This window comes from Maniola jurtina, chromosome 12 (assembly GCF_905333055.1).
Source record: "Maniola jurtina chromosome 12, ilManJurt1.1, whole genome shotgun sequence".
NCBI lineage: Eukaryota > Metazoa > Arthropoda > Insecta > Lepidoptera > Nymphalidae > Maniola > Maniola jurtina.
Window position 1 is genome coordinate 10,977,299 of NC_060040.1, and position 26,639 is coordinate 11,003,937.

At 36.3% G+C, this 26,639-nt stretch overlaps 1 protein-coding gene across 1 annotated transcript; it reads right to left on the bottom strand.

Annotated features, from left to right (window-relative positions):
• Positions 1–210: 210 nt before the first annotated feature.
• On the bottom strand, positions 211–23,736 carry LOC123870074. The gene is made up of 6 exons (XM_045913241.1): positions 23,413–23,736; positions 11,944–12,104; positions 11,304–11,399; positions 5,580–5,735; positions 1,717–1,890; positions 211–1,368 (listed from the first exon to the last, which is right to left on the bottom strand). The coding sequence occupies exons 1-6, from the start codon at positions 23,663–23,665 to the stop codon at positions 1,192–1,194; spliced, it is 1,017 nt and encodes a 338-aa protein (XP_045769197.1). The 5' UTR covers positions 23,666–23,736; the 3' UTR covers positions 211–1,191.
• Between the last annotated feature and the right edge of the window lie 2,903 nt (positions 23,737–26,639).

The window sequence follows — 26,639 nt, forward strand, 5'->3', positions numbered from 1 at the left end:
CAGGATTATTTGTTGTTGGTAGGTACTTACCACAAGTGGAGGGGCCAAAAATGTGCAACGTTTTGAACGATATCCTACTAACTTATTGACTGTTTTTAAATAGTTGTCATTATTTCTACTTACAAATATCTTAACTGCGGGCATCTATGGCATATACGTGTACAGATGAGAGAGGTGAATAAGTGTATTCTATAAATAAAAGAGGCAAAGTTAAATGTAATAATAATTTAATATCACAAACATAGAATCATGTTTGCACAATTATAAATACTATTTGAACTATACAAATAATGATTAAGTCATAAATACACTGGCTCTGTACTTTACAATAATATAAATAACAGCTGCTGTATTAAAGCTAGTTTATATTTCATTGGATTTGTAACAGGAATATAAATAGTTAACAAAGAATCGAGTTAAGTAATGAAATATAATGTACAATTAAAATAATTAGCAGCCTCGACCGCACAGTCACAAAAAATTAAAAAAATTGTCAATAATTCATGAACCAGCCATAGCCACGACATTCATCTAAACAATTTACTAATACATCATCAACCAAGTCTGGTGGAATGGAGAATAATACTAATCTAATAATACCGTAAAATATAATTGAAACTAAGTTGAAGATTAATCAAGAAATAAATAAGTTAAGACCTTGACTAGGATATCGGGAAATTTCGAAAGTTTAGCTGCCTGTTAAACAATAAATAATACGTATTAAATTCGTCACTATTTACAAAAATATATATAAAAGGAACTAATTCGCTCTAGACCAAAATGGCAATGTAATGGCAAAGATATTTTCTACTTTATCAACAGCCAAAGGTGCAAACAGTTGAGCTACCCAAGAGATTCACCGTATCGGGCGCACGAACTGAGAGCTCCGTACCAGGCAAGACTGTCCCGAGACAATACAAAAATGCTAGAATAGAAAAAAATATAAATAAATACTGAAAAAAACTAAGCTAACGAAGTCCGTGTAACAGAACTTCTGATAAGTCGGTGTATTGAGACAGTCTTGTCGATACAGGCTCCAACGACGAGCGGCGTCGTTTACGTAATTACAATTAAGTCATAAATAAAAGCACCAACAAATTAAGTAGAAGCCCAAATCAATTCGGGTAAACAACAACAGGCCCGCAGTCGTCCGATGAGTTTTACAGAATTTAGTTAACACAACCGATTGCTTCAATTCTTAGAGTCGACGTCGTACATCTTCTGGAACACTTGCGTGAGGTATTCCAAGTAGTTGAGGGTGTCCCTGTATACGAGCAGGGCGAAGGACAGCTTGTCACCTTGACTGATGTCTGGGACTTCCGAGTCGGGCAGTGGCAGTATCGTTAATTTGCGAGATCTCATTATTTCCTGCAATAAAACAAAATTTTCGTTAAAATTACTCACTATAAACTGAGAAAAGATTTTTTATCGGTCATACAGTAAACTACTCAATGCCTGCGTTTCATTCGCGTGGTATTAGGTTTTTAAAATCCCGTGGCATCTTTGATTTTCTGGGCTAAAGAGTAGCATAACATGTCACTCTCCTGGTCTTTAACTATACAGGCTACACTTTACTACAGACAATAAGCCACGTTGATCCGTTGGGGCGTTGTGACGTAATCGAAGGACAAACTAACAAATCAAAAAACAAACACAATTTCGCATTTGTAATAATGAATAGTGAAGTAGTGATGATAACCGTTACAGAATACTTACATCAAACAAACATAGAACTGCACGGACTTCATGCATGCTGCTCCTAATGTTGCCCCTCAAGCCGGCGTCTGTGAGGATGTCCCTGCTGAGTCCATCCTCGCTGATGGTGTAGAGGCCGGCCACCACCATCTTCAAACCCTTGTACATCGACGGCAATACCTCGTCAATTTTGCTCTGTGAACAAAGGAAAACAGTATTTGTATAACATTCTCTATGTACCAACTAACCACTAGACTGCTCATTTCAACCAAAAAAAAAATTGACGTCGGTTATAGCTTTTGCTTATAACTTGATGGTAAGTATTATGCCTCCCTGGCGCAGTGGTGAGCGCTGTGGTCTTATTAGTGGGAGGTCTTGAGTTTGATTCCCGCCAGGGACAACGTGTAATTTCAAAATTTTTAATTTCAAAATTTTCTCTGGTCAGCAGGCCGATTCAGAACCCTTCGATAACATAATTGTCGATCGATTCGGCAAGTTGTCGTTCGATAAAATGTATTTTCAATTCAGAATAACCGAATCGACAGTGAAATTGTCGAAACCGAAACCGAATCGAACAGACGTAGATATCGTTCGATTACAACTATCAAACGCTATTCACAACAACCTAACCGAATAATATTTGTCGAACGTCCGATAATTTTTGATGTTTACTTATCGAAAGCTATAGGGCATTCGATATCTTTTTGTTTACCTAGTTTCGTACCATCGTACAAGAAACAACAGTTTTGAAACTTTGAAATTTAATATTATTTGTTGTTATAGCGGCAAGAAATACACATTTTGTGAAAATTTCAACTCTCTACCTATTACTCTTCACGAGATACAGCCCGCTGACAGACAGACGGACAGCGGAGTCTTAGTAATAGGGTCCCATTGGTGCCCTTCGGGTACAAAACCCTAAAACCAGCGGACAAAAATCACAACACCGAGCTTAAAAAAGCTAGAACCCAGAGCCGTAAAACCAGTTAATAAAAAAAAACCAAACTTGCCATTGATTGACAGACATAATTGATGTTTGACATTTGTGTTGTATTTACGAGGATAGCTTTAATAAAACTTCACTAGTACATTTCGATGTTTTTCTCTCGAAATCAATAATTTAATAAGCTATCATTTTAAGTAATGACTTAAATTACCTTCAAGATGAATAAAAGTTATTTTTTAATGTTTAACTTGAATTTAAAAACAAGTAAAATTTTGGTAACATAACATACTTTATAAATGCACATGTAATCGCAATGTTTCTTATCGAAAACGGTATCGTAATCGAAATCGAATCGAATCCTTTTGTCGAACGTTCTGAATTGCACGATAAAATTTGTTCGATTCGAGATCGATACCGAATCGAATCGATTCGTTATGTTATCGAAGTGTTCTGAATCGCCCTGCTGGTCTGGTGGGAGGCCTCAGCCACCGGCAAAGCCGTACCACCGGGTGATTTAGCGCACTACATACATAGAAACCAAAGGGGATGGGTTAAAATAGCTGCCGTACCACTTCCAAGTTAGCCCGCTTTTATCTTAGACTGCAGCATCATTTACCACCAGGTGAGATTGCAGTCAAAGGCTATCTTGTAGCCAATTAAAAAAATTAAAAAAAAAATTGTTGGACAGCTTTGTGGAACATGATTAATTTTATTCGGAAAACATGTTCTGTACATCTAATTCAATCAAAAACAATTCTTCTGACTGTAAACGTGCAATATTATAGGGGACTCTTTATTGAATCTCAGGGTCTCTTACAATTTGCAATACCTACAGATGTTAATTTGCAATCTCGTACCTACGTCACATCGTTCCTGCATGTGTACAATGTAATATAATAAATTTGAATAGTGGTTGCAGGATTTTGTCAAAAGGATTAAAATATTTTTCAAAAATTAAATTACCAAGTTTTTATGTTTTTGCTCTTATAATATAGCTATTACAGCTTAGTCATATAAGATTGTAGTGAATTGCAATTTATTTCGCAAATCGGATTTGATAAATACAAATCACTAGGTCACTACAAATTCATATTCGGTTCGAAGGACCACATGTTTATTTATTATAGAAATAAACTTTAAATATGAATTAGATTTTAGAGTAAAAATAATTGTGTTTCCTATGCATTTTTAATATTCAATTATTGAACTGAGACATTTGACATCTGACACTTGACCATAGTCATTTGAAAATATGTGTATATCAAAATAAGATATATTTTTTTAGAAAAAGCGCCAAACTAACAAGCATTTAAACACAATGTTAACATTTTAATGTTCATGTATACGTACTTATATATATATTATTTAATTAAGTATTATGTATTTAAGCTGAAATGTTCTTTTAAGTCTCTAAAACCCACGAGTTTTTCATATTGATTTAAGTATTTATCAATGACGATCACCAATTATATCGCCACTCGAATCTCTGTATCAGTCAAAAATTCGTTGATTACGTTCAGATTAAACGTCCACATTGCAAAACCATTGTGTTCTCACGTAAACGACAGTCGGCTGACAACAATGAGTGCCACCGACGATGTCGATTCTTTGAAATCGATTGAAAAACTCATACGGATGCACGTTTTTGGCATCAGCGAATTCACCGCCCTTCGATTATAAAACAATCAGATCGCTCGGTTAAGTAACCGTCATTATCTTAACGAGACAAACGTTTCAGATAACATTACTTTCCTTATACATTTTTTTTGGCGAAACAAATGTGCCTTTATTGCTGTTCTTTATTTGACTAAGGCCCAGTGGCATAAAAGGCGGTTAAAGTTGCATTAAACTCAAATTTAAATCATTGTATTTAAATTGAGTACCATTGTACACTTTTTAGTTGTCAATTGTGGAATTTGTAAGATAATCATATAATGGTGGTAATAGTAATTAATTACCTAAACTTAAACGTAAAACTAGGATTATCATTTTATTATCTGTTTTATTAAAGTTACCGTTAATTTTGACTATCAATAAAAAGTAATTTGCACTAGATAGTATTCCAGGATAAAGGTAAAATGGGCCAAAGTTAACTGTTCAATATACAAGGTAAGATAAAGGCAAACGTTAAACTGACTATAGATGAATATCCTAGCTTATGAACCCTCGTCAGTGGTTCGAAATGAGTACGAAGTTACTGTTGCAGAAGTAGCAGCGGTGAACATAACACAGTTAGCTTTAATAAAATTAATAACCTCCGATGGGAGATGGCATCAAAAGAAGAAGAAAAAAGTTGGTTTTTTTCTTTTAATGACAGTCATAGTTTAACTGCAACTGTAACAAAACTTTAACCACCTGTCATACATAATATGGACCTTAGTACAACAACTATGGACAATAATTATCAGCCAATTTTATATCACTCTCTTAATTTATCATTAAGGACCACATTAAATTCTATATTGGTTTTGTGCTATTTTAAAACTTGTCAAAGAAAAAGAACCAAGAACGAAGAAAACTAAAAACGATTAAACAGTCCAAATTTTCTGAAGACAGGAAAGAAGAGTTTTTGATCCTGTTAAAGTTCAGGATCTTAATATAATTCAGGGTACTTCAATTAGAGCAGTATAGATACCATACAATTTGTATTACATAGATACTAATTCATAAACATTTTTAAAATCACTTGCAATATAAAGAAATATTTAAGTACATGGATAGCTAGCTTATGCCCGCGACTTCACCCGCGTGGACTACACAAAATTCAAACCCCTATTTTACCCCCTTAGGGGTTAAAATATCAAAAAACCTTTCTTAGCTATGTGCAATGTGCATGCCTTTCAGCCCGATTCGTCCAGTGGTTTGAGCTGTGCGTTGATAGATCAGTCAGTCAGTCAGTCTTTACATATTTAGATTATATAGATATAATTTAGCTTACCATGACTGCATCCATATAAGCCTCAGGCATGGGCTGATAAAGGACTTTTTCCTTAGGCAATCCTTCTTCAGGGAACCAAGTAAAGTTCCGAAGCCAGTCAGAACCGCTCCAGACTGGCAAAAGTTCATCAAAACTTTGGTAACTGTGGAGTTGTGCCTGCAACAATACAAAAAAAAATTAGTTTCCAGTCATCATCATCATCATGATCAACCCATGACTGGCTCACTGAGTAATGAGTCTCCTCTCAGAGTTTGGCAATAGTATGTATGCCACGCTGGTCAGGTGCGGATTGGCAGACTTCACACCAATAAACTACTCTATTAACAAACACTTTATGAGAACATTATTGAGAACTCTCAGGCATCTAAGTATCCTCACGATTAAAGCAAGTGATATTTAATTGGTTAAAACGCACGATCGAAAAGTTAGAGCTGCGTGCACGGGATCGAACCCCCGACCTCCCAATACCAATTTCGAATTAAAAAAGTATTCCTTTTAAGTAAGTGTTATGGTCAATTATCAGTTCTGAATAGGATGATACTGGACAGTTATCTCGTCTACAAACTAGGTACGTATTCGCTAGGTTGTAAACAAGTTTCTTCTAACGCTTAATTTTATTTAAAAAATGTGAACGACTTCTCGGAAGTCACCTAATTAAAGAAATAAAGCTATAACAAGGATGCTAATCAGAATTGCGAAATTGATTTATCCACGGGTGCTCAAAACCATAGTGTCTGCAGTAAGTATGAATCAGCTATGTCACGCTACTGGTTCCGTTGATTTCTTTGAACGATAAAAATAGATTCACTAGTTAGTACGTAGCGTTGATTGACTTTCATGGAAAAGACGATTGAACGGGATGAGATGTGTCGTTGTTTCCTCTGTTCTAGACGGTATATAAGGCTGGAACTCTGATGTAGTGAGTCTTTGTGAGTGCATTTGCTGCATATTGGTCTTCAGTCTAATTATCATAAGGTAAGATTTATAAACGTATATAAATTCTGTAAGCGCATGTTTTAGGGTTTTTGAGGTATAGTAAGTAAGATAAGTCAATGGACCGATTCCTAGGTATTAGAATGTTTATAAGTTTCGGTTAATATAAAGCTTATTAGCTTCACTCATAAGCTAGATTGTAAAGCTAGTAAAGTACTGCTGTCAGCATTTTACGATTAAAAAAAGTTTTAGGGTGATATTTGATTACTTACTTGTGCACTATATTCTCGTTGTGCAACAAATTAATTATAATTATTAATAGGTAGCTATGTCGATTAAGTAGGTACCTATTGTCTTGCTAAAATTGTATTTGCTAAAACTCTTTAAAATGGTCATAATGATATCTTGTCTTGTATAAAGGAAGAAATTTCATATCATAATAGAGTTTCAATGGTCATGCAAGCCAAGGTCATGTGAAAGATGAAACGGCAACACGAGTTCAGACGACGGCTACTACCGACATGACACGTAACAAAACCGTTTCGACATAAAAATTTGACACTATGCCCAGAACATACGTGACCACCAATATAACTAATCGAATTCAAACCTTACCAATTTCAAAATAGGGTTGCAAAATTGTCATCGCGTTTAACAATCGACGGCAGATGCAACCGAGTTAACAGAAGTAAACCGTCCCTCCCGATACGCGTTGATTTGTTTGAAATATTAGTTGCCTAACAATACAGCTAATTAAATGCTTACAAATCGTGACAAACTCCCGAAAATCGTTGTATTGTACAACTCTTATCTGAGTTACCTATCGGTGGTTCAGCCGAAAATTTCCAAATACTGATGAGAAATCGAGTAACTTATTCATACTGATCTTTATTGCTTTTGTCAGTATAAAAAAATACTTACCTTTATAATTTGTAATTGCATAAAAAATTAAACATTGTGGCTAATCTATATTTCCATCTTAATATCTTAATTTTTAATGGAATCACTGCGGTTGTTAGATCACAAATTATATTACTTTTTTCCTGCATTCTAAAAGGACTTTTATTAAGATTAAACGCAATCAACTTTAAAACAATTACGAATTAGAAATAGCTTATGTACTTAAATTATACTATTAAATTGCTCTCTATACTTCCTAGTAGAGGTAGGTAGGTAGGTACCTACTTTGTGTCCCAAGCACTATTACCATTTCAAATGCTGGTAAATAATGTATATAGTCCTGCGATCAAAATAGGTAAAATTTATTTACTTACTACCTACTACCCATATAATTTATATTGATAACAGGATTTAGGGTTTTTAAAAATCCAATATAAAGTCAAAAATTTTCGACATAAATCCATCCATATTATGTTCGCCTTTAGGATTCAAACTATCACTGAACCATTGATTTAATAGATGGGCAAAAGGTAACAGACAGACAGACCCATTTTCGCATTTATAATATTAGATGGATTTAGGTTTAGTTTTGTCAATCAAACTTATATTAGGTACTTAGTACTTTAATTATTACTTAGTGTCAGTTAATATTAGATATCCAATTGTTATCTCGAGACGGAATGTGCTGAGCACAGTAAGCCGTGAGATGTAATAACAAAACACAGGTGTTCGTCCGGTACATCACGCCATAGCCTAACATCATACACTAATATAATGCATCTGTAAAATATTAATGCAATTATCGAAATTAGTTGCGTAAATCTCAGTTTAAATTGGTCACTGATTGATTTTAATTGCAAGAAATAATCCATTTTTAAATGGATTCAAACTTAGGTTTGTTTATGTACCTATTTATTAATACAATATCTTTAGCAAAAATTACCTTGTAATTAGTAATTATATAAAAAGAAAAATTCTGACTCATTTACTGACTGATTCATCAACGCCCAGCCCAAACACTTGGACCTAGAAAGTTGAAATTTAGCACAGCTAGGTTTTTTTATGTGGACAAGGAATAAGGTCGGATTTGTCTAAATTACTACGGAAGAGAAGCCGCGCGAGGTCGCTTGTGTAAAATACTCTTAGATAGATACCTAAATAAGTGGATATCAAAATGCTTTAAGTATTACGATTTTTCGATTTGTTTGTTGAGGAGTTTCATCCTCTACTTATCTCAGAAGATTTTGATGAGATTTTAACCAATGTAGGTATTTATGAACCTAATCGGATGGTAAGTTCGAAATCAGACGAGAATAAAAAAGAATGATTGAAATCACTTAAGATTTGATAGAAATGCATTAAATATCTCAAACTCAAAGGATACCTACAAGTCTAATTATAAACTATATTTATAAAATTCAGTTAAAAAATTGAATAAATAAGTACGTGTGTGGTTTACTGACAACACAAGTAAATAATTTTCAAAGTTTAAAATAGTTAATAGGTATTTTAATTTAAAAGTTTTTATAGAATATACCTATTAGGTATGTAACAGATTTATGCTCTGCAACATGCAAGAGCCATAGCTTTACATGACAACTAGACTACCTGTCGCCAGGTAAGCATTTAGAGATCCCGTGGGTGGGCATAAGATGAGAAACTTGATGACATAGCATCCGGATACCTAGCACGAAACATCGGAAGCTTATCATATAAACATGCACTCACACACGCCGCACAACATTTACGGCACACATACGCATCCAATGCGGCAGACAGCCTGTCGCCCGTGTGAACAACGCTATCACACTAAGTATGTACATATTGGATGTAATGTATATCTCAATGTTTATATATCGGACGACATTACGTCGCGATAAGCTTCGCAGATGGTCACAGCTCGAATCGCGTGGGGTTCCACTACTTATCGGGTTACATTTGTATTTGATGGAATGCTAAAAAAGCGGACATTTTTTTGAATGGATATATACATTTTTTGAGTCAAAACATGATGAGATAATTTTGATGACGGCGCGGTGTAAAACACGAGACCCGAGAGTTATAGCACATTCACACGGTGGCCGGTATGGAGTCACACAGTACCGGTAGGGTTCGTTGAATTTGTTATTGCGTTCTCGGTACAGCGCGGCCACTTATTTATAAGGAATGGGCTGACGACAGATATGATAGCGCGAGTAATTTGGATATTGCGCTTTATATGTCACACGGTTTTATCCTCTAACTGATGTAGGGAATTCCACGACACCAATGGATGACACCACTGGACGACACCACTGTGGTGTCGTTAACAATTATTTATTTTTTGGTAACGACGCCGCCGACTAGTGAATTTCTATGTAAAAAAAAATCAATAATTGTAGTCTTTGGTGCCGTTACCAAAAAATAATTGTAGGTAAACCACACCCCAGTTGTGTCCAGTGGTGTCGTTGACAGGACATGGGAAGTTCGTCGTTTTTCTTTTGCCGTTTTGGGGCTACTGATACGTAGGTAATTTTTCAAAGCGGTAATTGATATGAATAATCTGTTAGAATCGAGCTCGTGAAGTGAAAATGCGGCACCGAAACAAAGAGCAAGTTAAACGTCCTTGGAGTGGTAACAATGGCAGTTCATCGTGCCCGAGCTTTGTCTAAACCGCAATAAATATGATACATTAGTAACGAATGACCGACATTAAGGGGAGAGACAGAAAAAAATCATCGGGCAGGTGTGTCGTGCAATATTAATGCGCAATCAGTATTCGATGCGTACGCGCACCGTCCTGTACTTCGTTCCGGCTACTGTGCGTCGATAATGTCATTTTACGACGGGGAGGCAGCAGCAAGCGGACAGGACGTCGCCGTCGTTACGACCGGCGAGCCTATTACAAATGCCACCATACCTCATACACCAACGCAACACGTCACTACGGGATGTATCGACTCGAAACCGACTCATTGTTCCATTTCCATTGACTGCTTTACACTCGATCGCTTTCAAACTTCATTAATCATCGTGGAAATGTATTTATCTGTCGTTACTTGTGTTATTCCAATTAATTAAGTTAGTAGAAGGTCATCCATAAATGATTCGAGGCGCGACAACGACATCGCATTATTGCTCGTTGATCGGGCCACCTTACTTCCGATTCGGAAATATTATATTCTAGCATCGCAATGACAGATTGTCTTATTTATGTTTCTAGTAACTCTGGATTGTTTGGTTTATCTGCATGCAAATGTGGATCTATTTGTTTGTCGATAAGTTAACGAACGGTCGTTTGAATGCTAATAAATTATGCTACTCGTATCAAAGACTTATGTATTGAACTTTGAGAGGTGAGACTCATGATCTCTATGACTTTTATATGGCGTGATATGAAAAGCTATGCGACTTTATAATTATTTAAAGGGAGGAAGCGTCCGACCGGACGTACAGAGGCGAAACCGACACGCGGCGCCCGCACCGATGCAATCTCTCTGCCACGCCATCCGACGCGATGAGAAAAAGGCGTTAAAAAGGTGCACGCAAAGAATCGTTAATGGATGAAATTTCGCGAGAAACTTTTTTGAACACCAACATGGATCTCTCCTCTCACGTTTGTTATAAGATAAAAATGACAATTCTCGGTAGAATAGTTAGCTACTCTACACCTTCATTCATAAAATATAACTGATAAAATCATATTAAGTCCTAAAGGTATGCACCGATGTCCTTAGTTCAAAGTGTTATTGGTATTGGCCGGCCGCAGTGTGCGTCCGTTCATTTAGAGCGACGCGGCGGGCATATCGATGCGGCCGCGAATACTACGTTGCGATTGTCTCGTCCCTTCATTGAAGCCTTCAATGAAAGCGAAGGATGATAATTTTATAATAGTTATTAAATAACACTTACAAATTTCACTTTGTGCTTTGCTGTTGACTCGTAGGCGTTTCTCGCTTGTGATGAGACTTCTTTTGCGAGTTTTGCTGTATACTGAGATGGTGCTGGCTGAAAATAAACAAAAAATAATTAAATACAATTCTTCGATATGTACACTTAAATGTTTCTAAAATCATGTTAGTATCAAGTTCAAAATATCATGTTATCTAAATGTTTCAAATGTTTATTAGTGACATAGGTACCTACTGGAAAAAATTGTTTGAGGTAAATTAAGTAAACTTCATAAAATACATGCCATGCATTTCAAATATTATAAGGATCAGCGCCGACCGAGCGCACTGAGTGGGGTTGAGTGGAATTGAGGCCCAAAGGCGAGTATAGTAGACAAATAGCAAGGAGAGTGGCGGTGAATACGGACGGTAGAGTTAAATAGAGTGCACAGTTACATGGGTGAGACTTGATGGCTCTGCATTCCGCACGCCACGCGAATAGCCACTAGAGCGGAGTATTTTCAGAAGATATTACAATTTTGAGCGCTAATATGTCAAAGTTGTTTAAATAAAAGAAACCGCGCTACCCTACTTTGTCAGTGAGCGTTGCACATACGTTTTCTAAAGGGCTATTATAAAAATAAACTTTAACAACAGCTTACATTTGAACCATAATCGCATGGGTTTCCCCAGAAACTATTCTCCTGCGATGAAGAGCGGCGTTGTCGATCCATCGTTCTTCTGTGTGGAGCTGCTGAGGACTGGGGGGAGAGGCCGCCCACGAGGAGCACCAGGCACACTGCTGCGCAGACGTTGACGTATCCTGGATAGAGAATAAGTATGACAATGAGAAAAACAAGATACAGGTAGATAACAGCAATTTCTTTCCTACCGGCTAAATAGTTGGAAGTTTCCTGTATTTACAGTTTACTAAGCAGTATCAAGGAGCACGCATTCTTAGATAACGTAAAATAATTCGTAGTCAAAAGATTAGCTAAGATACTCATAAGAGGTGTTATCGTAGAGTCCGTAGACTAAGACAGCTACTAAGTAGGTTGCTACATACCTACCTGGGTAATTACATTTATAATATTTTATGCATAATGCATATTGTACCTATATTATGTAAGGCCCTAAACATATAAAAGATCGAGTTTAAAAATTTACTTTCTGATGCATCTCGTCAATGAAAATGCTAGGTCCGTTGTTCCGTATGCGACACGCACGATGCTGTCGATTATGGTAATCGATGAACATCCGATGAATAAATACATCGCGGCCCAGAGGTGGACAGCCTTTGCTAATTGTCCGGTGAACTTGTGTGAATCACTAATGCGGCACAATTTAACGGTGGCTGGCAAGTGGCTACCGACCGGACATTGTTCCGATATCGATATATTACACATCTCTGAGGCACTTGTCCGACCGTCCACGATGAGCGAGAAACGAATTGAGCTATAAAACCAAAGATATAAAACGTATTTTAAAAACTGAAGACAAATCCATAGGTACGCTTGTGTGCGACAAATTAGTTGTGAAAGAGAGTCTCGTAGAGAGTGTGTACACAGTCAGCGATTAACTATTAACACATATTTATCTCTTTTATTGACACAGAATCATACAGCCATTACGTTTCTTGAGCGAGAAAATAGTCGATAGTTAGTCGTTTCCTCGCTCGCTGGCTCCTTGAGAAAAAATTATGATTTTTGCCCACTTATAATAACATCGACAGGTCGTGCTTTCCAGTTAACGGCATTCATGTTAACGACCTTATTGCGAAATGTACATCAATTAGATAATCGACACGCATTTCGTTCTTACTCACTGCCGCTTCTTATTTACTTTTTCTGTGTTTTGACTCAATATGTGAATCATGAGTGTTATGTCTCGTAGTCAGTGACTAATGTTACAAGACTTTACACTATTTCGTACTATCGTAGGTAGATCTTCATGTACGATATTTTTATGCTCGTGAGTTTGTTTAACGTCACAGCAATAAACTATCGTGAATTCACACTTTTGCTCAGAAATTTTGATCTGGGTATGTCTTTTCGAGTGTTGTTTCAATAATTTTTAAACTACACCATAGTGTACTACATGTATTTAGCAAATAAATGTATTATTCTTATTCTTCACTAGCGACCCACCCCGGCTTTGCAAGGGTAGCACTTAGCAGCACACGCCACGGAACCTCTCGTATGGGAGATTTGTCATCATCATAATTTACACCGGTAGCTTATTTTCAAAAAATATTCATAAATAAGTATTTAACTTTCTTAGATAATCCCTAAAATTGGTGAAAACTGTATGAAAAACCGTAAATAGTTTCAGAGATTAGCCCGAGCGGTGGGGGATTTTAATTTATAATATTCAGTGAAGTAATTGTTCAAATCGGATTTTAAGACATAGTTTTCTACTTAGTAGAGAATAACAGAAAAAATTAGGCCACATAATAATGTATCTACTTTATAGTTATGTAATACAAAATCAATCAATGATAACTAAATCAAAAACATTGAAAATTTTAATACCTACTACTTGTTTATAAAAATTTTGAAGTTCGAACGCACATCTTCTTCAAACAGGCGATCTTTAAAATTGTGTGCGTGTTTTTTCTTCTTGCGTCTCGTTAGCCAGTTTTGTGGCGATTTGTTCTTTAGCCAGCGGCCATCGCGGCGGCGCGGCGGTCAAATAAAAGGAAATTATAGTTATATCGTGCTTTGCCGCTTATTATTTAACTAAGCCCTGTGAACGAGCACCAATTATCACGCCTCTCTTTCAGAAGCGAGTGAGAGAACCTAATCTGCCTTCACGCTCTTATACGATACGAGCTTTTCGCGATTTCGATATGAATCTCAATTACAGCAGTCAGGGCCGGCTTTACGTCTTACCCCCCGTCCATACACTGCTCTACTCGCGCAATTAATCGCGACGCCGCCGCCGCACTAAGTCGCTTGCCTTTGCGATCCGCTCACGTCGAAACTGTGCGCTATTGCATACTTACCGACAAAATAGGGAGCGATGGGCGTGAACGAGGAACATGCGATTAACTTGTCCACTCTACGTCTCTGCCTCCGTTCCTCGCTCCTTCCCATGCAACACGGGCAGTGTGTGGACGGGGTATTATACGCGGTACGGGGTAATTTCCGATCACTGATGAAAATGTAAGCCGTAAGTATTAAGTAATCCACTTAAATCGCGCACCCCTACTAAAAAGCGCCATGGTATTGTCTGCACCCAGGCGTACAACATGGGTTAGTAGAGCCGGCTCTGATTGCAGCAATATAAACGTCACAAACTAACTAGCCCCGATGTTGTTATAAATGGTATTGCTATCTAATTGATACAATAACAAGATTGTTATAGTCCAAACACAAAAGGCGACCGCAAAGGCGGAGTCAGGGCAATAACGATCATGTCAAAAGGAAGGTCCGACACACAACACGCGTTAAACACACGATCATAACATTTTATTAGTGCGCCGGTCAAAAGCAAGCAACCGCGGGACCGCCGCCGCCGTCAAAAGTTCAACCAGAAAAAAATAACTGGTCAGCTCGTAAAAAGATGTAGAGTCACCGTGTGATACATGACCATTAATATTATTTTGATAAAGCAAAAGCAGTTTAACTGTATATTTTACCTTCTGTTATCTATCTATGAACTGTGTTTGTCAACTGAAGCGGAATGGAGCGGAGAAGAGAGGAGAGGAGATGTGCCAAAAGACTTGCCCTGACTGATTGATCTATCAACGTATAGCTTAATCTGCTCGGGTTAGAAAATTGAAATTTTGACAGTAGGTTCCTTATATGACGAAGGCGTTCAGTAAGAAAGGATATTGGAACCCCTGAAGAGGTTAAATAAGGGATGAAAAAATTTGAAAGTAATTTGTTATTTTTCAAGTTGATTTCCATGAGAATTAGAATTTCTGATTTCGTTTAAAAATCAATAAATCTCTACGTATTTCAGGGTTTTTGGACATTCCCCTACCTTACTGATTTTTGAGAATTCCACTCAAGTGAATTCTAGGCGGTTCAGCTAGTTGAGACATAACGTGAGGATATCAATAATAATTTGTTTGGTTAGCTAAACACGTCTCCGCTCCGCTCTACGTACTGCAGTGGACAGGCACCCTAAGAAGGCGTGAGCCAACATAAATTAATTAATGAGAATATGGTAAGAAAATCTGAGCCTCTAATTAGGCTTTAAAATATTTGGGTATAATATGAATTACGAACTTTCAATAGGGGCTCATTCAGGGATCTGTAATTACGAACTATAAAAAAACTATAAATGGACAATGAGGAGACTCGATCGAATTCCTTAGCCCATTGAAGAGCTGACCGAGCGACCATAAAAACCGTAGATACCTACACGTAGGTAATACACAGGTTATAAGGAGGCATAAAAAAGTAGGGACCGCGTCGGAGGTCGGCCCGACTACCCGAGAAACAAAGAATTCGTTTATTTTTTAACAGCTCGCTCGTACACAAAAGCAGGCAGCGCGGCACGAAAAACGACCCAAACGAGAGCACCTTGTTAACCTTTTTAAAAAGAAATCGCGCGTCCGCTAACTAGAATTTTGGCTCGAAAACCGGGAAAAGTGTGCACCGTTCAGCCGCGGTCGGCGCCTCCGCCGTCATTATGTAAATAATTCTGAACATAAACGCGTCAAAATTTCGGAGCGAGCACCATCTTCTCGGCGCGTTGCAAAATGATACATGTCAAATTACTGGCCACTAGCTGATGCATATCTGCTTGGGAAATTAATATAAGTTACTTAAATTACTTATAATATATTATGTAGGTATAGTAGTATTATTTTAAGATGACCTAATTAAGTAGGCAACTAATACGAAAGTTACCTTTTCACGGCCACTTCAGACAAAATTTGGTAGGTACAGAGATAGCATGCATCCCGAACACAGAATTTTTTGTGACATAAACTTTTTAACCCGGAAAATCAAAGAGTTTCTACGGGATCAAAAAATATAAATCCGGTTGAAGTTACAAGCTTCATCTGGTCTTGAATGAAACTTAAAATGAACTTGTACCTATACTTAGGTTCATCGGCATAATAAATCATACAAAGACTTCATTTTGTCAATTTTTGTTAATGAAATATAATATTAGAATCTAATGAAAACAATCAAAAGCACAAATTTTTTTATTAATGGGTTTTTGAGGAATATTTTTTTAATTGTTTTGCGTCACGCAGCAGGTTCGTTACTTGGTTATCGTTCGCGATCTCATTCGGTTTCGTCTGCATATAATTTTGCCTTATTTTCCGTAGGATAATGTATAGAAATCCGTTATAAACGTAAAGTATAATTGAAGTTTAATGAAGTTCGTCAATTTGCAAGTAACGGCAAACAATCGATGCGCTCGTAAAAGACTGCACATAATAAGTGAGATTATCAGGAACGCCTGGTTACTTTGCGGTATGTATACTTTATTGAGTGTATTTAAATTTCTCCAAGCTGAACAGAAAATTATTCTTATTTATTAACTTTCCAACAAAACGTACCCACTACATACCTAGCTACAATAAAATTAATTACCTAGTGATCAACATGAGTTAACTGTAGAGGTAAACTAGGATTATAATATCATCATAACTAAGAACCTAGGCAAGGCTATAAACATTTCATTTCATTTTGAATTGACCGAATGAAGCGAGGTCTCCGAGTCTACAGTTTGACTGAATTTGCATTTGTCCACCAGTCTTTTATAGCCACATAACTTTTAATTGAATGCTAAAACATAATCACTCCAAATTCATGGCCTCAAGTTGGACAAATACTTTAAAAAAAAAATGATGAAGTCTAAAATTAATTAAGTATCAAATAAAGATAAAATTAATTTACTTTCCTTGCGAGAGAGAAAGAGAGAGCATGTGCCATTTTTCCCTTCAAAAACTTTACGTCTGCTTAGGATAATTATAATAATTTAAGTAAGTCTTATAAGAATCTCTAGTCTAATAGGTGAGCATTTACATTTTGAGTAGAATCAATAAAGTTTTATAGATCCGTCAGGGTCCAGTCCTTTCTCGTAATTTGTAGGTAGGCATGTAGTCGAAAAATTTTCCAGACCAAGATTGGAGAATAACATTAAAGTATAAAATGTTAAGTTAGCTGAAAATCATTTTAAAATGCAATGCGGCGGTATACCTACCATCGGAGAACGACCTCACGAAATTAGCGAAACAAGCGCAAATTTTCTTCGAATTAAATTTAATGACATAACAACTGATGTTACATAATTTTACTGATAAGTTTTGAACTGAAGACACGTGAAAATTGGTTTTGCCTCAAGGGTTATTAAGTGCTTACTTTTTTTCTTTTGCTCACATTTTCAGTGGCATATACTTAGACAGTCTACCATTTATTATTAAATATTTTTAATACAATGCAGTATACCTAATCTTTGTAACTATAGGTACCATAGAAATAAACAAGTGTAAATTAAAAATTTTCAACACCCCCGACAAATCATTTTCAAATAAATAATTATGTATATCTAGGCAACGTCCATCTTGACAGCTTGACATTCGTCAATTGACACTTGAATATTATGAACCTAAGGGTTATCTAACCTTCTTTTCTACAAGAAAACTAGAAAATAGCTGATAACTTTTAAACGGCTGAACCAATTTTTTTGAATTATAGCTAAGAACACTCTCGATCAAGCCACCTTTCAAACAAAAAAAAGTAAATTAAAATCGGTTCATTCGTTTAGGCGCTACGATGCCACAGACAGATACACAGATACACAGATACACAGACACACAGATACACAGATACACACGTCAAACTTATAACACCCCTCTTTTTGGGTCGGGGGTTAATAAAACTGAAGTGTCTGTCTGGTATTTTGAAATAAATGTTTTTTTATGAAGCTCATAGGTATGGTTATCTTGACACTTTATCAAAATCCAAACACTCATTTCGTTTTTTTAAATTCTATGTGTTAGTTTTCTGGGCTAATTTTCGGATAGCGCGGTTAAACTGATTTTAACGGGACATTTAACAAGCAAATATAGAGCTACGCGAGGAGACTATAATATAAATCGACGCGGACGACATTGCGGGCGAAAAGTAGGTAGGTACGGCATGTAGAGTCTATAAAATGCTTGTAAGATCTAGCTATTTATTAATTTTAATTAGAAACCTTTCTCACTTTGTAATCATAGCGAGTTTTCTGGAACCAAACATAAATAGGTTTATCTACCTAGTGACAGAGCATAAAAATTTCAGTTCACATTAAATTTAGGTAGACAGTACTTACCTCTCACCTAGGCACCATACATAATAATAAAAAAGCTTGACCGGCTTCTGTTCTACCTATTGAAAATCGGATACAACAACGACCAGCTCTATGTAAGTACCTACTTACTTACAATGCACTAGATGTGTCATTCCGAACAAAAAATATAGCTGTCAAAATTAGTATGACCTGCGGGGTGATTCGCTAACCCAGTGTCATTTGACATTGGTCGGTTCTACATTGCTGCTTTACTGAGTGATATCAAAATAATTTTTCGTAGAAAACTTTCAATGAATTAAAAATAAATGTCAAATAAGCTCGGTGGCTGTCATTCGGAGTTAGACACTGAGCGAATCAGTAGGCTGGCCATCAAGTTGTAAGCAAAAGCGAGTTGCAGCTTGTAACTGGCAAAAATGTTTGTTCGGAATAACTCGTCGAGTGCGTGGCACTCGTAAGTAGAGGTCTTTCGATGACAGTAATTATATCTTTTTAATTTATAGAGTGGGATAATCATCATTGCAATGAACACAGTGGGTAGGTATTTAAAATTCCTAGAGTGCATTGGACATGTCAATATCCTCTGATACTTAGTAGCCAAGGCACAGGCATTATTTTTTCTTACCCGCTTGAAGTTATGCACCTAAGTATAGGTTTTAATTTATGTCATTATTGTTACATAAACCTACTTTATTTACTACGATAGTGATAAGTGATAGGCTACTTAAAATCGAATCTCAGAAAAACTAAATCATTCCGCAATCACGGGACAAAACCTAAGTAGGGTTTAAGATTTTTTTCTTTAATAGCGGATGCAGAATGGGTTTTTTACAAAATCGCTCATGATGCCGCCTTATTTAACTAATGTGCGAATGGCAAAAAAGTTAAATTCTGCACCAGGTTAAGTTGCAATCTGCATTAACTACTTCCGGGAAAAATGCTTAAAACAAAGTTGTTCGTAGGTACAGTTTTTTCCCATACTAACAACCATTCGCGTATTTTGCGCGATATCTAATTGTAATGTAATAATAGTTAAGATAAAATTGTGGTCAAAATAATTACTTTACAATACATACAAATTGCTCTTAATCTTGTATTGTATGACGGTTAACCTTCATTAAAACTTGTAGGTATTGTTAGAAATATTATTCAATACTAAGTGATAGTTTTTTTTTATAAACCGAGCATTTATTATTTAATTATTATTAGATATACAGTTTAAGAGGCAGTAAAATATTTGCGCCAATTTTTTTTTGCTACCTATACCTACTTAACAGGGCTCTCTCCGTCACTTGTTTCCACTCGTTTCATACAATCGTAGTTCCAATTTCATTTGACTATTAAGCAACCCAAGTCCATGAAATTTTGCAGACATATTCTAGAAACTAATATCTGTGTCCGTGGTGTTTTAGATTTTTCTAAAAATATGTAGTTTTAAAATTACAGGGGCTCAAAGATTTGTATGAAATTTTTTAAAACCGCGTAACTTTGAAACCGAATATTTTAACAGAAATCTGGAAAACCACAGACATAGATATTAGTTTCTAGAATATGTCTGCAAAATTTCATGGACTTTGGTTGCTTAATATTCAAATGAAATGGGAACTACGATTGTATGAAACGAGTGACGGAGAGAGCCCTCTTAAATAATAAGTTTCTATCAACTAGGACTGTCACTCAAATTGCATTACGAATGGATTCATTTTTGAGTGAGTAGGTAGGTAGGTGAGTAGGGGATTAATTATTTTTTTTAAGTTCGGCGGATATTTTATTTAGAACTAGGTAGGTGATGCCAGTACTTCGTTAATGTGGCCTTAGGATTTTTATAACCCCATAGAAATTCTGATTTTCCGGGATAAAAAAGTAACGGGGCCGGCGATGGGCTGATCATATTGATGATGAAATTAATTTTATGCTTTGCATAAACAAGTGTAAATTAAAAATTTTCAACATCCCCGACAAATCATTTTCAAATAAATAATTATGTATATCTAGGCAACGTCCATCTTGACAGCTTGACATTTGTCTATTGACATAATATTATGAACCTAACGGTTATCTAACCTTCTTTTCTACAAGAAAACTAGAAAAGAGCTGATAACTCTTAAACGGCTGAACCAATTTTTTTAGATTATAGCTAAGAACACTCTCGATCAAGCCACCTTTCAAACAAAAAAAACTAAATTGAAATCGGTTCATTCGTTTAGGCGCTACGATGCCACAGACAGATACACAGATACACAGACACACAGATACACAGATACACACGTCAAACTTATAACACCCCTCTTTTTGGGTCGGGGGTTAAAAAAGAGTTTAATTAAATTATTAATACCTTCTGTGATTTATTTGGTGCTAGGCAATCTAATTCAAGAGAAAAAATGTGGAGTTTTAAGGTTAAATGCCAATGTGCCTACCAATTACCTAATAGCAGACATGCACGATATAGATAAGTACTTAGGTACCTACCTATCCTAGAAATAGGAACAGCGCATCCTTTGATTGCTAATTTAAGGTCGATAAAATTAAGAAATAGAAAAGTGATTATGATAATTTTTAGCTGCTGTTAAGTGACTTATGCGACAGACACAATCAAGGGCGATTAAGTTCAAATTTGTATGCGATCCATGACGTGCGGTCGTGTGATTTAGTTCAATTAACTGGGACTGTAATTAAAGGTCTTAAAGATCTTGCCAGATCTTACGTAGAGTGGATTTTATAGCATAACACTTAAAGGACATAGTAGACATGATGCTTATAGCATCAGCAATCGTCGATTAGTTGCTTTTCGGACGCTGGACGATGCCAAGATTGAAAGCTTCACTCCGCACACATATCTACAATCTCCAGTCGCAGCGATCAAATCGATTTTATTTATTATTTCGATACAGCAACCGAAAGTAGACAGTCGTTTAAACCTATTACAGCATCAAAGCAATCGCTAAAATGCGCGATTTTAATTCAGCGATTGAAACAGAAAGAAAAAGCGTTTATTATGTAAATTGTACCTTTAACGTCACATGTTACACCCAAGGGTTTGCTAACGCTTGGGTGTAACATGTGACGTAACATAACTTTGGTTAACCCCCAAAATGCCTCAAATAGAAGAAGCGCCGGAATAACCAGCCAACAAAACGCGATGCAGCATTGATGCAGTTGCACGATCGCCGATCGCTGATACTAAAACCATCGTGTCTGCTATGGCCCTAAATCATTTCATGGCCCTATATAGAGCGGCGAGCTATAATACTTATTACGAAATACCCCCCTTCAATCCGCGAACATAACTGTTCAACTCTTAAAGGATAGAAACATTTAGTCAGATATGTCATTCCGGTAACAGTACACTTGTTTAATTGCAGTTTAAGCCTAGTTAGTTAGTTATCTTCGTGTTTAACATTGTAGAGAACAAGGTAGAGACTGAGCCCAGTTTTTGCGTGTAATGAAATTGTCATCGTCATTACCAGAGTGAACTAGAGTGAGGGAGCTCCCCGGTTTGATCTTGAATCGACGATCTGTCACATATTAGGCTATCGGTGACGATGAAATGAAAGAACAAGTGTACCTAAATTAAAAATTTATAACACCCCCTACAAGTGAACGTTACAGTAACGAGAAAAGAGCTGATAACTTTTAAACGGCTCAGCCGATTTTCTTGAATTATAGCTAAGAACACTCTCGATTAAGCCACCTATAATATACCTCAAACAAAAAACTAAATTAAAATCGGTTCATTAGTTTAGGAGCCAATGCCACAGACACACACACAGATACACAGATACACACGTCAAACTTATAACACCCCTTTTTTTTGGGTCGGGGGTTAAAAATAGTCGTTTCATAGCCTACGTAACGGCAAATGTAGGTAACATTTAAAGCCATGCCAGTGACACCGAAGTCTCGACGTTTTGTTATAAGTTCCCAAACTGTGCCATTACCAAGACAAGATTGTCGTGAGTGTGACAATGAGAGGACATAAGAATGGGTGTGTCAGGTTCGGACCGGATATTTGTTTTATAAATAACCATGTAATGCTAGCTAAGAGTTTAATGACGGTGATAAAAAGCTCTGTGTGACTCTATCTGTTATCAAAACTTTAAAACTTTATTGTAATTATAATGTATTCTTAATTTTAATTAGGTAATAACAATGGACGTCGAGCTCAAATGTAGGTATATGCTTAATTAATACTTAAATGGAAAATATTTGTAATATGCCTAACTGTAAGTTCTGTACTGAAAAATTGGTTGACCGTAAAAAGCTAGCAGACAGACAGACACTGACACACTTTCAAACTTTTAATAGTAGGTAAGCAGGTCACCTACCTATTATGGATTTTAAGATACATTTAGAAACAGCTTAATAAGGCTTAGCAGCTTAATTAAGTAAATACATACTTTAGTTATTAAGAGCTTTTCGTCTTTTATGTATTAATAAGCAAAAGATAGGATTCTAAAGCACTTACTATGTGAAATTAAAAAAGCTCTAGTCTAATTTTATTATCCTCATCCATCGTTTATCCTACCTACCTAATTAAGTAGAACACATTTTTTAAATATTTCTATACTTAATTAGTATTATATTGTATCTAGCAGACTTCCTTGACCTAACAGTTAAGTATTTAATGTTATTATTTCAAATATTGTGAAACTTGTGAAAATGCTGAAAGTTGTGAAAACAAAAACTTTGAAAGAAAGGTTTGGTTTTAACGAAACTAGGTACCTACCTATCTACTTAAGTACCTTCATTGAAAAATATTACTGTACGATTCAAAGGAATATTTGAATAAAATAAATTAGGTAGAGTTTAAAGTTTTGAAAGGAAGTCCACATTGTTTGAAAGGAAATATCTATTAAAGTATAATAGCTTACTGCTTTTTGCTGAACTGGATCTATAAGGTCGACACCGGTCCACAAAATCACTATCACAGTCACTATATTGGCTATTCGATCTAGTCCTGTAACATTGAGCACAAGTCGGTGGTCTGTGCAGTATCCTAGTGTAGTCCGACCTCGGGCAGGCCTCGGGGTTGCAACAGCTTTCCCTCACGTCCATCTTGAGTCTAACTATCACAGTGCCGGCTTGTCGAAAGAGCGCGAAATCTGGGATCTTAGTGTAATCCATAACAGACGATCGCACTTGACATCCCCAAAACTGATGTCGCACGCGTCGTGTCGGTTGAGCGACTAAATGACTTGGTGTGACGGCGCGTAAGATAAAGCCTAGTCTACACAGGCCACGTGCGCATCCGAGTCGGCAGTGGGGAGCGGGACGACGAATAGCCGGCATGGTCCTCGATTGCAGCGCCGAAGCAGCCAATGCCGGTGGCCGCGAAACTTGAGGGCGGGCCCCAATCCCTCCCAGTTGAAGCAACTTTAAGTGGCCGGGGGTCTGATTTTGCGTACGTGTATACAGGGGTTGGAAATTTTCATTGAGCGAAAGCTCTGACGCGGATCTCGTTTCAGTAAATACATAGGAGGTCGGCTCTCGCGAGGACATAACGGTAGCATATAGAGATAGCTTGCACGCTGTCCGTTTAGCTGGCGAAAGATTTACTTAATATAACGTTTTGTTATCGTTGAAATAATAAACTCTGTTATCTGTCAATGCAAAACGCAGATAATATGGAACATAATTCATAATTTAAACTACTACGCATTAGTTAATTAGACGTTTTATTTAAAAAAAAAAAATTATATTTTTTAATTAGATAAGTAGGTAAGAACCTACTAAGTAATATTCTTTATTTACTTTGTTATCATATGAGTTGAATTTCCAAAAAATATCTAAGTAAGCACTTAACTAGCTTCATTTATTCTCCAAAGATAAGTGAGTATTAGAAATGATCCTATAACAAACCCGATTGGGTATGTTATTCTCTAATAAATATAGTATTTTCCTCTTGCTGCCAAGATTCCACGGCGAAATTCCTTCAGATATTTAATTTCAGTTTTCAGTTGACTCATTCAATTGCTAGGTATTTCTCGTAGTTAGTCATAAAATTCAGTTGAGTCAGTTCGCCGGATACACTGTATGGGATCTTTGTTTACTTTCTCTTATAAAATGGTACATTAGCTTGACTATGATGAAAAATCATTGGTGGATTTGATCTTAGATAAACCTACCTACTCCGACTTTTTACCTAGACTCTACTTCCGACTAGATACCTATTGATCCTAAATCCTGAAAGATTTTTCGAATAGTACAGTTTCCTAGACCTACCTAGTTCCCCGACCTACCGTAATATGTACCTATTAAATTGCAAGATTTCCATACAGTACCTACTTACCTACCTACCTAATGCTGTTGTTACATTTCCCAATATTAAACATTTTTTTCACTCGGTCAATACGAGTAGGTATACCTATACCTTCCTAGTTCCTACCTACCTTCTTAGGTATCAGTTAACTAATGTTTACCGACCTAAGTTAATTAAGTATTTCCAAAATATATTTGGCTACAAATGTTACCTATACCTGCCTACTTACTTTCGTTCAATATAAAAAGCTAACCGTAGCCTACTCATTTACGGTAGAAATAATTTAAAACTAAACACTAAGCACCCTCGTTGTAAAAATCCATTAAAACACTACTTGCGTCAACTTATTCTCATTAGATACAAATATTTATTATAGCCAATTACGTACAAGGGAGCATAATAAATCTTCCATGCAAGTCATAAAGGATAGTGGATAAATATGTAGGAAGATTTATATAAACCAAATAACTCTACTATGAGTCTAACAAAATTTCTGCAAAACAGGTTTTCCTCCATTCAGTAATATCAGTTATAACGCTTATCAGATAATTACTATGTGATTACTATTTATTTATGCAACTATAGTATAAATTATTTATGAATGAGAATAGCTTGTATTAATCAAGTAGGTAAGTAGAATAAAGTAGAGCTCACTTTATTGTAAATCACCTCTACGCTACTGTGCTAGCCGGATCAGTTAACTTTATTTTTAGTTCTGAAATGACCTGGGTATTTACAGCATGGACTATTATAAGCGTAAAATCCCTAAGGATGCATACGACCTTGGTTATGACTTATGTGACAGGTAAGTACGTACTTACCTACTACTTAGAGAGTCACAACTTACACGATTGAGCGACCAAGTTACTTAGTTCCTATACTTACCTAAGTACTTGTCTTACAGCCTCCTTATATATAAGAGATCAATCTAATGTGCCTACCTATTTCAAAGTCTAGGTGTCTAGGTCAAAAATCTAGGCGTTTTTGACGATGAGCTTCTTAAATCGTCAGTTAGCAAACAATACCAATCAAGTCAAAATTTGGCGGTTCTGACTTTTCCTAGGATGCAGTGGAAGGAGGTTTTACTAGCACTTCAATCTATCATATTCAATTATTTTGACTAAGTAGCAGCTGTTTTTCAAAAAATTATAATCGTACAATTTAAACCGGGTTAGAAGCTACCAAAACAAAAACCGTTTTGAGTCTGAGCTGAAAAGTAGCAAAAAAATGAGCTACTCGTGTGTAAATAGGCCCATACAAATGCCTAACGTTAGAACCAGATTTTTAGTCGAGCAAGTTTCAACACGTAGACTAGTAAAGCCATAAATCTATCTTATATCTAAGTATATGAGCCAACTTAAGGTTTACAAAACCTACACGTTTCAACTTGCTCTATTGAACCTAAAAAAGTTTACAAAAGGACGTTGCTACCTGCCTTTGATGACTCCAGATCAACGGGAAGTACCTACTTAGGCATCCTATAGGTTTTAATTCCCTTGACGGTTAATAGACACGACAGACAGACAGACAACGAAGTGATGTTATAGTAAGGGTTCCTTTTTCTCTGGAGATACGAAACCCTAAATACTGTCAAAACCTCAAAATTATTGCTCACATAAAACGTATGGGGCTATTGAAAAATAAATAATAACAGTGCTATTAACTATGACGAAAAGGGAATTTGATTCGATGATTAAAAGTGACGTAGCTGTGTCTGTTGTTATCAAACACCTATTATTTCGTCGGTGTTACGTCATTAGTTTGATAAAATAATTGAATGGAAGTAGTTTACCTACTCTGGTTTCCGAGTCAGGTAAATGTAAAGTATTTATTTGGGAA